The sequence below is a fragment of the Macrobrachium nipponense genome, chromosome 14 (assembly GCF_015104395.2).
Source record: "Macrobrachium nipponense isolate FS-2020 chromosome 14, ASM1510439v2, whole genome shotgun sequence".
NCBI classification, from domain to species: domain Eukaryota; kingdom Metazoa; phylum Arthropoda; class Malacostraca; order Decapoda; family Palaemonidae; genus Macrobrachium; species Macrobrachium nipponense.
Genome location: NC_087207.1, coordinates 36668408 through 36684938, shown reverse-complemented (window position 1 = coordinate 36684938; position 16531 = coordinate 36668408). Strand labels below are relative to the sequence as shown.

The 16531-nt window shown below is 35.8% G+C and overlaps 1 protein-coding gene across 1 annotated transcript in view; it reads left to right on the top strand.

The window, feature by feature from the left end:
* LOC135226465 (sodium/hydrogen exchanger 8-like) overlaps window positions 1–16531 on the top strand; it is an 84084-nt gene that overhangs the window by 59014 nt on the left and 8539 nt on the right. Inside the window, 4 exon segments of the mRNA XM_064266063.1 lie at window positions 2064–2205; window positions 4481–4623; window positions 5890–5973; window positions 7638–7781. Coding sequence (XP_064122133.1) covers window positions 2064–2205; window positions 4481–4623; window positions 5890–5973; window positions 7638–7781 — 513 coding nt within the window.

Below are 16531 nucleotides of genomic sequence, written 5' to 3'. Positions count from 1 at the left end.
TATGCTCTGTTGTAATATCTGTACCAGTAGGTTGTAGAGAAACCCGAGGCAGTCACTGTAGGAAGGAGATAGAGCCCTCCTGTCCTGACCTTTATATTCTGTCTCTGTGCCAGTAGCACTATTCTGGCCGAGACCAACTACAGCATAAAAGAATTTGTAATTGGTTGGTCTGTCTTATGGGGCCCAAGGGGGGACCATGAGAGTGTAACTCCTTTGAGGACAAACAGTGACTATCAAAAATAGGTTTTTCTAACTTTAAAACCTGATTTATATAACTTTGGGTTGAACTTTAGAATCCATTATTATTATTATTATTATATATTATTATTACCTCCATCATGGAGGCTATTTTTAGTTTGGGCTTCTTTGTTTGTCTGTTAGCATTATTATGTAGTCATTTAGGTGTTTAAAATTTTTTTACCAAAGGTCAACCTTCTTACTAGCAATAAGTGATTCTCTTTAGAGAGAAATAGGTATGTAACTTTGAAGAATGGTCCTGTTGGTGAGTGGATTGATCACCCTTGTTTTAAAAGTTCCAGGCTAAAGAAACTTGATACAGTAACCAACTTTGATCATTACATGTAGTGGTACAGAATCAATAAAATTTTTGTCAGTAGGCTGTGCATTGTTCACATAATATGTGGTGATGGAAATAATGATACAAGTTTGATTTTATTTGCAAAGACTGACAAATATAAAACAATATAATACAGAGCAAAATAATTTAGAATTTGAAGTAATTCTGAACCAGTTCACACAACATGGATGTTGAAATTCTCTGGTAAGGTAAATGATCATAATCTTGGATGAAATAAGTACTTGAAACCACAGCTATCAAAGTTAGAATATTTTATAACTGATGCATAAACATCATTTACTGTTTTATGGCACCTTTCATAGTGTTTTGCATAGCACACAGTTGGTAGTGATAGTAATTCTAGACAGCTGTTCTTCCTAAGTTGTCCAATGTCTTTAATTTGTTCCCATTTCCACATCTTATTAATGGAGAAATCCTTTCTGCTAGCCATATGAAAGCCTGGAAGTGTGACTTTGTGGTCTCATTGAGCTAATTTGTAATATGCATTGTGTAATGTTAACCTCACAGAACTTAGTTATATTAGCTCATTGTGTGCCAGGGGTGATCTTAATGCTCATCAGCACATCTTGAGTTTATTGTTCTTTGATTTTCTTATATCTTCCACTTCATGCATGAGGTTAATTGAAATCTTGTCCTAAAGACTATGGTACGTATATGATTCTCTTATACTGTATAGTATAGAAGGTGTTGTGATTATATCTTTTGTTAAAGTCCGATTACTGAATGTAAATGCATTATTAAAACTTCCAAAGTGATTTGTAAAGTATCAGTATTAAATTTGGCATTTTATAGTGTGGCATTGATGAAGGGTTAAAGGGTTATCGGGTATAGAAACCATTCCATTAAAGTGACTTGACTCTGGTGACTGATCTGTAGCCATATGATCTCTTTCCTTTTTTATTGAGCAATCTGAGCTTTGGCCATGATTTATTTTTTATAATGAGCAATCTGAGTTGTGGCCATATGATTTCTTTTTATTTATTCAGCAATTTGAGCTGTGACCATATGATTTTTTAAAATTTTTATTGAGCAGTCATCATTTTCCTATCATAGCTTGGTTATTGACTGGTAAAAATTCATTCAGTCCTTCAAGATGAAAGGGAAACTTGAGGTGTGTGTAATGTTTATATCTTAGCAAACATTTACAATATATTGTGGATATCAATTTGTATTTATACAAGTTATTCTACAATAGAGTTAATATTCCAGTAAGATGATTGATACTTCTCATTTTGTTTTGAGTACGGTACATGACTGTTGGGGTGACATCTACCACCATAAAGGGAAATTCATTTTGATGAGTATTATATTTAAGGTGGTTTTGTGATCTAATCTTTTAAAACAACATTTTCATGTAGTTATTCATTTATAAAGTAATGTTTAAAAGATTGAACGAGGTGAATTTGTTGTCATTTGTTTCCAGTCATGGTTTCAGAACATAATCCGGTTATGAAATCTTTTACAGTTCCATCCAGCACTTGTGGTGTGGAGCATTGTCTTGTGTCTGTTGGGCAGAGCCTTCAATATCTTCCCACTTTCCTGGGTTGTGAATAAGTTCCGTGACCACAAAATCAATTACAAGATGATGTTTATTATGTGGTTTAGTGGTAAGTGTTTGCATTTTGATTAAAAAGAATGATTTACAGAAACAAACCTCTAATTTAGACCAAGATTGTTCTCTGGATAAATAGTTATTTTTGGGGTAATTTACCTATGTTAATTCTGTCTTGCAAAAGTCATAATAATGAATAGACATAAATGATAATTGCATAACAATAACTACACTGGATGAAGAAGTAACTAATTGAATGTATAGTACAGTAGTGCAATGGTTGACTATTAACTTCTAAAATAAAAATGTTTATATAATTTGTTAGATTTCTGAAAATTCTTTACTCTTTACTGAATCCTACAGTAGTGAGTTATAAGAATTTTAGCAAATTATACTTCCTGTACTTATTAATTTACACTCAGTGATTGCTTGGGTATATTATTAATTTATACTCAGTGATTGCTTGGGTATATTACACTACATGCAGTCAGTATATTTCATCTCCTATTGTCTTTTTTTTGTTTTTGTTTATAGTACTGTATATGCAGTTTCCCTAATGAAATATTCCTTCTGATGAGTAACAAAGACTCCCTAGCATAGTGAAAAGTTTCTGGACATCCCACAGCTAACGATAATTTCACATAGTTTCTAGTCTTAATTAAACAGCACTTTATTGCAAACAGTGAGCAGGGAGATAGTGTCTAGTGGCATCATGTTGTTTGGCCATACTGTAGCCGCCAAAGATGCATGCGACACACGAGTTAAAGCTGATCATCAGTAGGCATGTCATCATCAAATTTGTTAAGATAATTATTATTTGAAAAGTCTTTAGTGAAGTTAGATCAAATATCAGTAAAAAAGTCTTGATTCATCATTTTAATGAGAAGAATGGAAAGAAATAAATTTCATAATATGTATTACTAATATTGTAAACAGTCTTGAATGTACGATGACAAATTTTATGAATACTATTTCCAAATGAGTCAATGATTTTTCAATTTAGTGCTCAGCAAATCTAAAGAGAGGCTGAATAAACCTATTATAAACTTCAGAGAACCCCATTTCTCCTCAAGGAAAATGCTAGGAACTCCATGTTGTTTTGAAATTGCTGTATTGGTTCAGCATGTGGTGAGGTTAGTGAGGCATCAAATTGCTTCGCTCCTCCAGTGTTGCCACCCACATAAGAGCTGTCAAATTTCATGATTAGCGGCAAGTAGCGCTGCTCGCTGCTTGCAGTGTGGCTGTATCCTCAGTCACTATGGAGTGGGATGTGTTTACTTCCTACTGATATTGTAGTTCAGGCATATTATGATTACATGAGGCTGTACTGAACAGTTTTTTTTTATAACATGAGCATGTTTTTCATTCAGATCCATTAGTCATAAGGGATTGGCATTCTTCCCACTTCCCACACACATTCTGTTAGTTCTTTCTGTATTGTGCACAGTGGAATGAATGATACACTGTAATGTAAGTTAGGATACAGGCAGTAGATATATTTATTTTCCTTGCACAACAGGTTGGTGTGACTTAGAATTTCTGAATGGCGATAAAGCATGTTATGACGAATGGGTTAATTAGAAAAATAGATGTTTTTGCAGTATATGTATTGTATAAAATTAGTGTTTGCAAAGAAATTGTGACACACTTCTTCATGTTGGTACACTGCCATATTAATTTTTGTACTTAATATCATGAAGATTTGGTTTTAGTGGTTTTCATTTATTCTTTATCTTTCCTCCTTGTTTTAGATTGATTTTACTTGTGTTCTCCCCTGAGATATTTTTAATGTCCTTATGAATACTGGTGTGGTATCAGTTGGCCAATGATAGTAGTATGGTGCTTCTCAGTGTTATTTCCCCAGATTCTGTCATTTTATTGCCAGACATTGCTAATATGTACCTGGTTGTCTAGGAGATAGATCTTGAAGATATGCACAAAATAGCTGCACATTAGCCTTGGCAATTTGCCTTCTGTCTTTGGTATTGTATCATTTGTTAGTCTGTGTTGAAGCCAGCAGACCATTTGTATGGTAGTTAGGTATCTTGGTACATAGATTTCAGAACATGGCATAAAAGGTTTTAAAAGTATAATGTGATGGTATATACCAACCATATACGTATAACCTATTTCTCTGTACTATGCTTAAATCATGATAGTACTACAGTACAGTGAGTAGTTTTATGAAGTTATTTCATAAGCAATTTTCTCTTAAATCATTTTTATTAAGTACGTACTATATGCAAATCATGGCTCTTGATTTGTCAGTGAGTTGTGATTGTACTGTAAATTTTAAAAAATACTTTATTTTAAAGTTATCTGTTTTACAGGTTTACGAGGGGCTATTGCATATGCTCTAGCTCTGCACTTGGAGTTTAGCGATGAAAAACGTCATGTTATTGTTACAACTACGCTTATAATTGTGCTCTTCACAATATTTTGTTTAGGGGGTTCCACAATGCCACTCATAAAGGTAGGTGTTATTACCAAGATTTTAGTGATTTCTGTTACCGTATTAACCAACAGCCCCTATAAAACTTTTATAGCACTATTGTTTCTTATTTTAATAATTTAGTTTCAGGATAAAATGTTGAATGATTCACAAAATGTGAAATACGTATCGTGGTTTGTCATTCATTCATACAGTTGTTGAATTTTGAATACCAGTATATATGTAAGTGATTACATAATAAAAATATGGAATGTTATTCCATATATGTAAAAAACTAAAACTAAAGAGGTCAACCAGATTGCTTGCAGGAACGTGATCAGACCAGAGACGATAAAGATGATGTATACAATAAAGTAGGCTAAGTTGACATGCCGTCACCTGTGGTCATTCATTTGTTTTGGAACATTAATCCAAGCTTCCTGCTTGAGACAACTACCGCGACCTATAATTCAAACGGCCTACGTGATTAGTAATGTGTCTCATTTTGTTTGTATGTTCATATGTTCGAGCTACTGTCTGCTTCCTTTATGACTTGTAACCGAGATGGTAGTCAGAACAGAATTAGCCATCATCATTGGCAGAAGCGATCAAGCCATCGTCATTGGCAGACCTGTACAATCCTATATTCATCATGTAATCTCAGAGAATAGAAGTATATTTTGTACTCAGTGTTTTCTACTAGAACCTCACATCAGAAAGATATCATCATGAGTTTAACACATCGTCGTCATAACGAAAGAAGATACTTACTTCGTTAGTTATCATCAAACCCCAAGACACTCCAATGAGTATGGAAGTGCATAACCAACCGACTTAGTGTAAGATTATCGCAAGTCTAACATTACCTCATAGGGCTCCTTATTATACAAGGCAACAGCCCTAATATATATGAATACTTGCACTGTACATTTGTTTTTTTTTTTAAACTTTTACACGGGCATTACCATCTCTTACATTTTGTGCTCATATCATCATAGGTTTATTTTAGCAAGAAATTTTTAGTAGTAAGTATTGTACGTATATCTATTAAGAGACCTTTGATGTATATTTTTAGTTGCATAAGTTTTTCTATTTCTTATTTAATTTTAAAATATATTTTAGATACTTTTTTATTTTCCTGAATGAAAATGCAGTCACTTGAATTTTTCTTTGAATTGCTGTAAGTGAATTTGTAGCCTAGAAATTTTTGTTTTGATTTAACAAACCTTGTTCTTAAACGAGTACTGGCATTACATTCATTTAAAGGGAAATATGAAGTGTGTGAAATGTTTATGATCTCACTTTCAGTATCTGAAGGCTGACAAGAGGCAGAAGCATCGACGACAAAAGGAAGCAGATAAGGAACTAACACTTAGTAAAACCAGGGAGTGGGTAAGTGGCTTCTTTTTGCGTGGTTTGGTATTAATTTATATAACCTTTGAAATATGGAACTGTGAAGCTCTGCTTTGTGATCTGCTGTTGATTCATAGATAAGAAAAGTAACTCTTAAATTCTTGTAATTGTTCCAGTAAGAATCTCAGTATTTTTTTTAAAGTAATTCCTATAATGTCAGCAAAGAAAGAATGCAAGGGCACTTTCCAACATGTCATCATAGCAATGGATTTTCTTACCCAAATGTAATTAGGATTCTGCTGCAAAGTCTGTTATGCATTGACTTTACCTATAAATCATTTCTGCATTGAAGGGATTATAGTGCAAAATAAGAACATTTATGTAAGGGGTACCTTTATCGTAAATCTAACTAACTATGGCCAGTGAACACTGTTCTCACCTCCCAATATTTTTTAGGTATTCATGGAAGAGGATTATATGAGGCCGTCACTCAAACAACCGTCTATCTGCACAAAACAGAAATCGGAGAAAAACGTGATTGAAGTTGTGCAATGTTTACATTATCATATTTCCGTTAATATTTATGCTATGACATCATTCTTTTTTTCAAAATGAAGCTAAAAGCATGCTCTTTACAAATATGTGTGTAAATATTATCTGTCTATCCAAACTGTACCTCAAACAACACCATAACTGCAAAAAACCGAAGTCTGAGAAAAGTAAAATAATAGTTTGTCCATTGGAATGACAGTATATATTGCACATTTATCATTCTAGTTACTCTCACTCTCCCTAGATTATGAACGTGAAAAACTTTTTTTTTCTTTTTTTTGCAATTTCTAAACACAGGTATATAGAAGAAGAGTTGCTGAATTTGAAAGTATGTATAAATCAAAATCCGAAAATTTGCAGATAGGCGGTTGTTCGAGTGACGGCCTCATATGAAGTGCTAAATTTTAATAAGCAGGTGTTTCCTTACTGGATTAGCTTACTTTTACCCCAGTGTAGTCAGTTTACCTATTTGTAACTTGTAGCTGGCTAGTGTAGGACACTTAAAGATGGTGCTCAAGGTATTACATATATATTATAACCTTATCCCTCAACTGCATTGTCTTGTTCATTTTCATTATTTCCATTTAAACTTCTTACTTATTACCAAGCTTAGGTAACCAATCCTGCTACAGTTTTCACCTCTTTAAAAGAAAATTTGTTAGAAATCACCAAGAGAGTGAAGGAGTGAGACTCATTTCGTCTTGCTTTGATAAGTCATTTTGTTGTCGTTCTGAATGGACAACTTTTTGTACTTACAGATGATGAAAGCTCAAGTAAAAATATTGGGAAATGATAATTCAAGATACTTACTTGCAGAATTCATTGACCATAAGGTTATACCGGAACATTTCACTATAACAGTATAAATTTGCTACTTAAGGATTCATGTGCTTAAATACAAATACAATCCCATGTACGTGTATTTAAATACAAATAAAATATTTGACATTAAAATCTGCCTTTCTTAATTATTATTATTTTTTGTTTAAGCAGCCATATCCAACTAAGTCTGATTGGCTGTACCTTTCTGAAAGCACTTAGGTTACTTTTAAGTATTTGGAAAGGGTACATGTGAATGATAATTGTAGTTAAATTTACCATGTCAATCCAGTGCTACAACAGTTAATGTTAGATGTTTATTATTCTTTCAGGGACAAGCTGTAGATTCTGAGCATCTATCCGAATATACAGAAGAAGAAAGTGACACACCCACTGGGCCACAAGTCAGAGGCTTTTTACGTCTAGACCTCTTGTATTTACGTCCCTTCCTTATACGGAAGGTAACCCATCAAGAGGTATGTGATCTTATTCTCAATATGATGGTTTAGGATGAGAGTGTATACAGAGACATGGTTAACCACTAACTGATTTATTATCACAGAATTGTGACAAGACATTGGTTTCTGTGAGTGGAAAAGTAGTATATAGGAAATTAGAACAAGAAGGGCATAATTTTATGATAAGCTGTTTTCTCACACCTGAAAAACACCTAATACAGTAGAGCCTCAGTTCTCGACGATAATTCGTTCCAGAAGGAGCGTCGAAATTCGATTATTTCGAGAACTGAATCAAGTTTTCCCATAAGAAATAACTGAAAATGGATTAATCCGTTCTTGACCATCAGTTATTACCTAACCTTGCCTTTTTATACAATACATTACATGTAAATTACAACTAAATAAGCTAAAAGTTAAATAAATATCATGTTAAAACGTATATTTATAATTTTAAATGTGTAATATACAGTATAAAAGAAAACTACCCTGTGTCCAACTGATTGTTGACCAAGCTCCATAGGCTACCTAGGTAATAGTAAGTAGAACGTAGTGTAGTGGGGTAGGCATAAAACGTGTTGCTAACATAATAAAAGCATTGAAAAGCAAGTCTAATTATTACAGTAAATTAATAAACTATTAAAATTAAACCCAATCTATATTTATCAAAAACTTGCAAAATTTGCCTACAGTAAGTCGGCATTTAAGGATGTAAACAAACCATAGCGCAGCCCTGGTGGGTTTTATATCGGGACTATGGTAGTAAAGAAACCATATCTCGCTATAAGCCAAGAAACATTTACATTCGATATTAATTTATGGTAAATCTTTTACGGAGTCGACTGCAATACTGTATACAAAAATCGCTTGAAAATTATCTTTCAGTAAATGTAATGTTATGATACTAACGATTTTGTTTCATAAATGTCCTTTATAAAAAAAGGTGCGTCTTTTACGGCAAATTGTCCAATATCAGGGCTGGTTTCAAGCTTATTGGACTTTGACAATTATTATGGTAACTGCATGGTACATATATACGTACACAAAAGTAAAAGAATCTTCTTAATGTCTTTAATTACTATACCATTACGTACCAGCATCTCTTGAGTTTAATATCAAGCTAACCTCGTTTTTTTTTTTTTTTTTTTTTTTTTTTTTACGAGGACGCTTTTACGAAGCATACAGATTGCGTTCGTTACCGCGCACGCGTTGCATATGTAAACTGTGTCACTACCAGACCTCATACGTAAACATTGACGTCTTTTTACAGTAGACATAAAAGAATCTTCTTAATTTCTATAATTATTCTATACCATAGCGGCTTCTCTGATTAAGCTAAGGCTAACCTCCTCTTTACCAGCAAGCTTAACAAAGATTAAGATTGCGTTCGCTACCGAACGGCACACGTTACGTATGTGACAGTGGTTTCACTACCAAATCTCACACGTAAACAATGACGTATTTTTACAGTAGACATAAAAGAATCTACTTAATTTCTATAATTAATGTATACCGTAGCGGATTCTGAGTTAACCTAAGGCTAACCTCTTCTTTACCGGCACGCTTAAAAAGCTTAGATTGCGTTGCTACCGAACCGAACATGTTACGTATGTAACTGGTTTCACTACCAAATCTTACACGTAAACATTAACGTATTACAGTACGACATAAAAGATTCTTCTTAATTTCTTGATTACTACGCACTTAATATGGCATAGTAGCTTCTCTGATATAAACTATGACTAACTTCTTCTTTACTGGAAAGCTTAACAAAGCTTAAAGATTGCATTCGCTACCGAACCGCACATGTAACCTACGTACGTAACATTGCCTTCACTCCAAACCTAACACTTAAATACGTATTGCATTTGCTACTGAAACGCGCGTCTCAAGTGTGAGCATGGTTTTAGAATATGTCTACGTTGATACCACCGAAAAAGCAAACGAAATGCGCGCAAGGTGTACAAGACACGACACGTTTGAATGTTTGTAAACATTAGTTGCGACTTTAAACAATGCTGAGTCACTGAGTGGCGTCACCAATGTTACCAACCGTTTTGCTAAATTATGCTAGTCGGTCCAAGCAAGAATTTATGCCAAATATGGTGCAATTTTGTGCCAGAATTATGCTATTAATCTATCATTATCTCATTTCTCTAATACATTTGAGCTAAAACAACGATGTAATGGAAATTTAAAACATTTATATATTAGGTGAAATGATAAAAAGTGACGAACAGACAATATTATAACTAATAATTTGATGATGTTAGGAAACTCGTAATAAAACACCATTTTTCTTTAATAGATCACATACGCAATCACTAGTACACTATTTGATATGCAATCACTATTATACTATTTGACAAATGTGTGAAGATCACACATACAAATGTGAAGAAAAACAACAAGTTTTACTTATTACTGCATCATTATCATGCCACTCGGAACCATTTTTTCTTTAACAGGTCACATAAACAATTAATAAATACTTGAAAATGTGTGAAAATTACTTCAAATATAACATTTTGTTATTTACTGATATTTCCTGAAAAATTAAAACTAAAAAAAAAAGGTAAACAAACAAACCAGTCTCTACTCAAGAAGAAAAACATACGTACTTATTACTTGATCATTATCATGCCACTGAAACACCTTTCTTTAATGGATCACATACACAATGAATAAATACTTGAAAATTGTGGTAAAATCACTTCAGACATAATTAAAAATTTTGATTACTGAAAAAAATAAAACTTAAAAAAAGGAAAAAAGTCTTAATTTCTTTCACTAAGGAAGAAAAAAACATTATTAACACTTTACTGATTGTTTGTCATGCCACTGTGGGTATTTATTTATATTCACAAAATTTAACATTCCTTAGTTGGGTTCAACTTAGCAATTAACTCATTTGTTAGTGCTGCTTTTGAGGCAATTTCACTTGAAGATACATTCACTATAGCTGTGTATGAAATTGAGGAATTTTCTGCATTTTATTTAAAATTTTAGTGAAAATACATTCTAAAATTGTACTAGAACCCTAAGTGTGAAAGAAATTATGCTAAGCTCCAATTCTTGGGTCAAATTATGCTAAAAAACATGAAATTATGCTACATTTGGTAGCACTGGATGACGCCAACTAGCGGCAGCTGGCGGAAACAGTTTTGTTTACAAACATCATATGGTCGGGGGTCGGAAACTGGTTTTTTGGTTGAAAACAGATACAAAGTTTATTGGAAATTTAGTGGCGAAATCCGATTATGTCGAGTTCTAATACGGTCGTGAACCGGGTCTCTACTGTACGTATATCATTTCTTTATCCAACAAAAGAGCTGACTCATACATATACTCAAAAGCTTGAAGTTTTACATTTATGGTTGATTTTTGTTTTTACAAATAAAATTCTGTCGTTCCTGAAAATACATTAAAATCAGTGATTCAGCCATCAGTCAATAATTTGTGTTTTCTGGGGAAGCCTAAAGTTTTATGGGGGTCGTGTTTTGACGATTTGGATGATGAGCACCCTCCGAGCCTTCTGAAGGGTCTTACATTACAGTGGTACCTCGAGATACGAAATTAATCCGTTCCGAGGCGGCCTTCGTATCATGAGTTTTTCGTATCTTGAACCGTATTTTACATGTAAAACGCCTAATCCGTTCCAAGCCCTACAAAAACACCCCAGTTAATTATATTTCCAGGCCTACAACACATGTTCTAGGGTTACGACGCCAATCCGACGGAAGAAATATGACTCCAAAAAGGCAAAATACTGTACTACATACATGAGTAATATTCAACTGCATGTAATGTTCAACCCCATTTTTACTGTATGTATTAGGACTTTAGCATATGTCCCTTAGCAATAAGCCTAGCCTATGTTAGCGGTTGCTACTGTAGCCTAGTCTATGATTCTGACATCTAAACCTAAGAAGCTAAAAGCTTAGAATATGCCAATAAAATGTATAAATAATCAGTTTGTACTCATTTCAAATAATTATTAATTAATCATTAACTATAATACACACAAAAAAAAAATACCTTCCAATCGTTTGTTTACATTCAGCTCTTACGAGTACAGAACGAACGCCAAGCAATCACTTTTCCTAGGACACAGTAAGCCATAAATTTTCATTAGTATCTCTCTTCAACTAATGAAACTACCAAACAGTATAATAACCATTCATTTCTATTCTTTATTCTATCTTTACCTAATGGAGATACCGAGTTACTGACAGCTATGATGAAACATAAACGTAACGTAATATTAAAACAGAAGAATTCTAAAAATACTTATTTGTTGGCTTCGATGATAGCAGTCTGCTTTATTTTATATTTTATATCTAATTCACAATTTTTTTTATTAAATGTGTTGCATGTACTCATTTCAAATAATTATTAAGTAACCATTAAATATAATAAACATAAAAAAAAAAGCTTCCAAACTTGTTTACATCCAGCACTTACGAGTATCGAACGATCGCCAAGCAATCACTTTTCCTAGTACACAGTGAGCCATAAATTTTCATTATCTCTCTTCAACTATTGAAACTACCAAACAGTATAATAACCATTAATTTCTATTCTTTATTCTATCTTTACCTAATGGTTTTTTTTTTATTAAATGTATTGCATGAATAAGTTTTCAATTTACAGCATCCTATTACCTATAGAATACATAAAGCACAAGGGGTAGATGCTGACCAATAGGAGAGCAGGATCTTATGGGGTGACTTGCATCAGGAACCAATGGGAGAGCGGGAGGATGGTGGCGAGTTTACTCAGTTGGCGGCGAGCGAGGTTTAAAATTGTTCTTGGTGGTCCGGGTGAATCTCGGGACTTTACAGCAACAACCTTTCGTAACTTGAGCAATTTTCATATGTAGAGCTGTAAAATTTTTCGTATCTCGAGTTTTTCGTAAGTTGAGCCTTTCGTATGTCGAGGTACCACTGTACTTCCCCTCCACTCCAAAGCATTCGGACGATGATTATCCTTTGGACTGTATGCTGGTTTTAGTTTGTCGACCGAGATCCAGCTAGTTCTTCCATCCAATGACATCATGTAGCACTTAAACGTATTTGTGCTGCAGGATTTGGTAAGGTACCAATTGAGCAGGAGGATTGATGTGTATCTATTCTGATGAACACATTCTGTTTGCTCAAGTTCTACAGGGATGCACGATTGCTTAGACATGACATATGTTTTCCTTGCTGGCATGATTTTTTCTACTGCTTTACGGACATCGGAGGTGATGGTGGGTTCATTTGGATCTTCAAATATGTTTGTGGGTATTCCTAATGATTGTCCCCTGTGTGTGTCAGCCAGTGGGGAGTTGAGCATTGCGTGTGGGGCTATTCTTATTCCTAATAAATTCCATGGTAACTCCTTCTCCACCTCCCATCTTGACATCTTGCAGTGAGCACTGCTTTTAGGGAGGGATGGAACCGCTTGACCATACTGTTGGTTCTTTGTCACAAGGCTGGCAGCGAGGAAGTTCCATAGGGCTGTGAAATGAGCCCCATCACTGGTGGTGTGATGAGGGACTCCGTGTCAGCTAACCCAGCTGATTAGAGCTTTCGCGTAACTTTCTGATGTCTGGTGTTGATTCAGACGATCTGGTATATAGCTCAACAACAGTGAAGCAGTATGTGTTACCTTCAATGGGGGTAGGGCCCCAAAAAGTCGACATAAATATAGGCGAGGTGGAGTTTGGTTATTCAGAATTCTATCCCTGATTCTGTGTGCCTCACGACCTTCCACATTTGGCATGGGAGACATTCATGAGCCCATTTCTTAATGTCCATCTCCATTACCCACCAAATGTAGTTCTGTCAGGATACGGGCAGTGGAGTGGCCTGATGGGCAAGACTGATAGCCTTTCTTTTCAAGGCCAGCAGGAGACAGGGGCAAGGGTGTCCAATATTCATTTTGCAGCCAACATTTTTTTTTTTTTGTCATTATGGCGAAATCCTTCCACATCAGGGTGGGACTGTCTCACTGGAGTTACTGTGTGGCGGAATCAAAGCCAAGTGAAAAAAGCAAGCCAACTCCCCACAGTTATGTTAATCGCACAAGCCGACACAATTTCCCACACTCACACTTTCCCCTTTATGTTACTTTTCACCTGCAGGACAATTGGTTTAACGACACACCGGACACAAAACACAAACACTTACTCACCTCTGGCTCCAGATACTCAGGGCTAGGCTGTGCTGTCCGCTGGATATAGGCTAGCCGAGACACAACCACCTCCGATAATCACACCACAAACCAACCAACCAAGAACCACAACAACTTACAACCCGACAAATCACTGAGCAGAACACCAACAGCTCAAAATAACACGACAACGACATGACTTACCCCAGCACAACAACCCACCAACACTGCCCCAACCACCACTCACAGACACCGAAAATACACTACCAACCTCTTCAGCTTCACCACAACCAGACAGACACACGCACAACAACTTTACAACACCAAAATCAATCAAATAACAAAATCAACTGACCACCAACGGATAACTGCTGCCAAAACCAACTCTGTGACTTCACTGAACGCCTTACTGCTTTCGACTCTCGTAACACACACTCGCCACTGATCTACACAACAGGGCGCCACAACAGACACACTTCTGACCGCCTTTTAACCATTTATTCTTCCACCAATCTCTCACGCAACCCTTGGAGACGTTGTCAAATATAAACTACTATTATTACTCCTCCATAGTACCTTCCCCATTACATTTGACAAAGTTTCCTTACACTCGCAACATCCACACTAAATTGCCTTTCGCAACACCCAAGGATGCTCAGATGCAGGCCCCCTGGATCTTGTTTGAGGGCCATCATACATTCTTTCAGTTACATCACCATTCACTTCTTCCAAACTACTTTCATTCAAACTCCCATTATCTTCCTCACTACAATGTTCCCAAATCCCATTCACTACTTCACTGATATCTTCTAACTCTGGTTCCAACATCTCCCCTATTTTGGCTACCAAACCACTCAGTTCATCCATACTTCTGTCAAACTCCCGCAAAGACTCATCCATCCTATCAACTACCTCCTTACTACTCAGTTTCCTTCTCACTGAAGTCTCATTTGTCTCTTGTCAACTCAAACCCACATACACTACAAGTATCATTCATTCCCTCAAAGTCATCCATAGCACATGCTTTATCAACTGTTTGCACCCCACCACCAACCCCCTGACCATGCCGTTCACGCTTTTCCTCCACACTCTTGTTTTCTTCCATACTCAACCAACACCAACTGTCAATCTCCCAGACCCATTTGTTCACTGACAGTCGGCTCATACTTATTCACCCTCAACCACTCGCACATCGCATTCTCCTGAACATGCTGTGGTACTTCCCTCCACTTATGGAGTTGGTTTGGTGTGTCCTAACCTCATCCATTCCCCACCTACTCGCAATTTCCCCAAAACATAACTCAATCCACTCGGTCCCACTTCCAAAATCTCAAAAGGCCTTTCAAATTTATCCCTTACTTTATTCCTATCTCAACTACCTCTTTCAACACCTTATCCCCAATCTTAAAACTCTCAAACCTTTCACTTGCTTTCTTCCATCTGATCACCTTCTGACAGACCCAACCGCAGCCTGACAATCCTTTAAAAAATTCACAAAATCTCAGTCATCGTCCCAACAGTCTTTTCAGCCAAACCATTCGCACTGGACATACGCAGTAGAATATACATGCACAATACCCCATTCCTTCAAATCCCCATCCCACAAACTCAGGTCCATTATCACTCAACATTTTTGCTGGCTTACACACACACACACAGGCTACATCACTTGACCCACCATTTGTGCAAGTTTCCCTCCTCTTATCTTTGACAAAAACCACATAGGCAAATTTACTTGTGATCCACCATCACAAGCATTTCAAACGGCTCTTTCATCTGCAGTCGCAACACAGGTGGACTTGCATGCATACTCTGATACTTTCCCTTCTGACAGTCTTCACATGTGACAGCCACATCCATACAATTCTTATTCAACCCAGGGGCATACAATCTCTCTCTCATGCATTCCCACAACTTATTTTTCCCCATATGCCCAAACTGATCATGCACCAACAAACACATACTCACAGCTGACTCAACAGAAAACACCGGCACATACACTTCCCTGTCATACACCCCTTCCTAATGTAAAAAGTAAACTATGGTCTTACATACTACAAACTGTTTAGCAACCCTCTTACATACATCCAACTCAAATGGCCAATCTTCCACACGCACTCCTCCCAAAACACATTGTCACAACACACTTATCTCCAGGCACTTATCGTTCATTTCCTCAATCTCTTCATCACTCAACAGATCATTCTCATTCCCAGCAATATCAATCATACCCACAAAGTTTGCTACAAATACATTACTATCTTGAATCCTAGCTACTTGTCTGGCCCCCTTTCTAAGAATTCCATTTCCTATATCTACATCTATATCATGGATTCTCAAAAAATCTAGCCCTATAATAAAGCAAGATGACATATTATTTTGTCCTATAACTATAGTTATGTATTACTTCAAGATCTCCTAACCTAACCTTTAACCGTACCTCTTCCCATACTAAAACACTTCCTTGTCCTAACCCATGTATTTTTACACTTGTACACTGCCTTTTCACTTCCCAATTGTATCTCTCAAGTTCACTCACCAAGGAAACTTGTGCCTCTGTATCAACCAAATTACAGTACGTACTCACTATCATTCAGTCTTGACAAACGTCACCA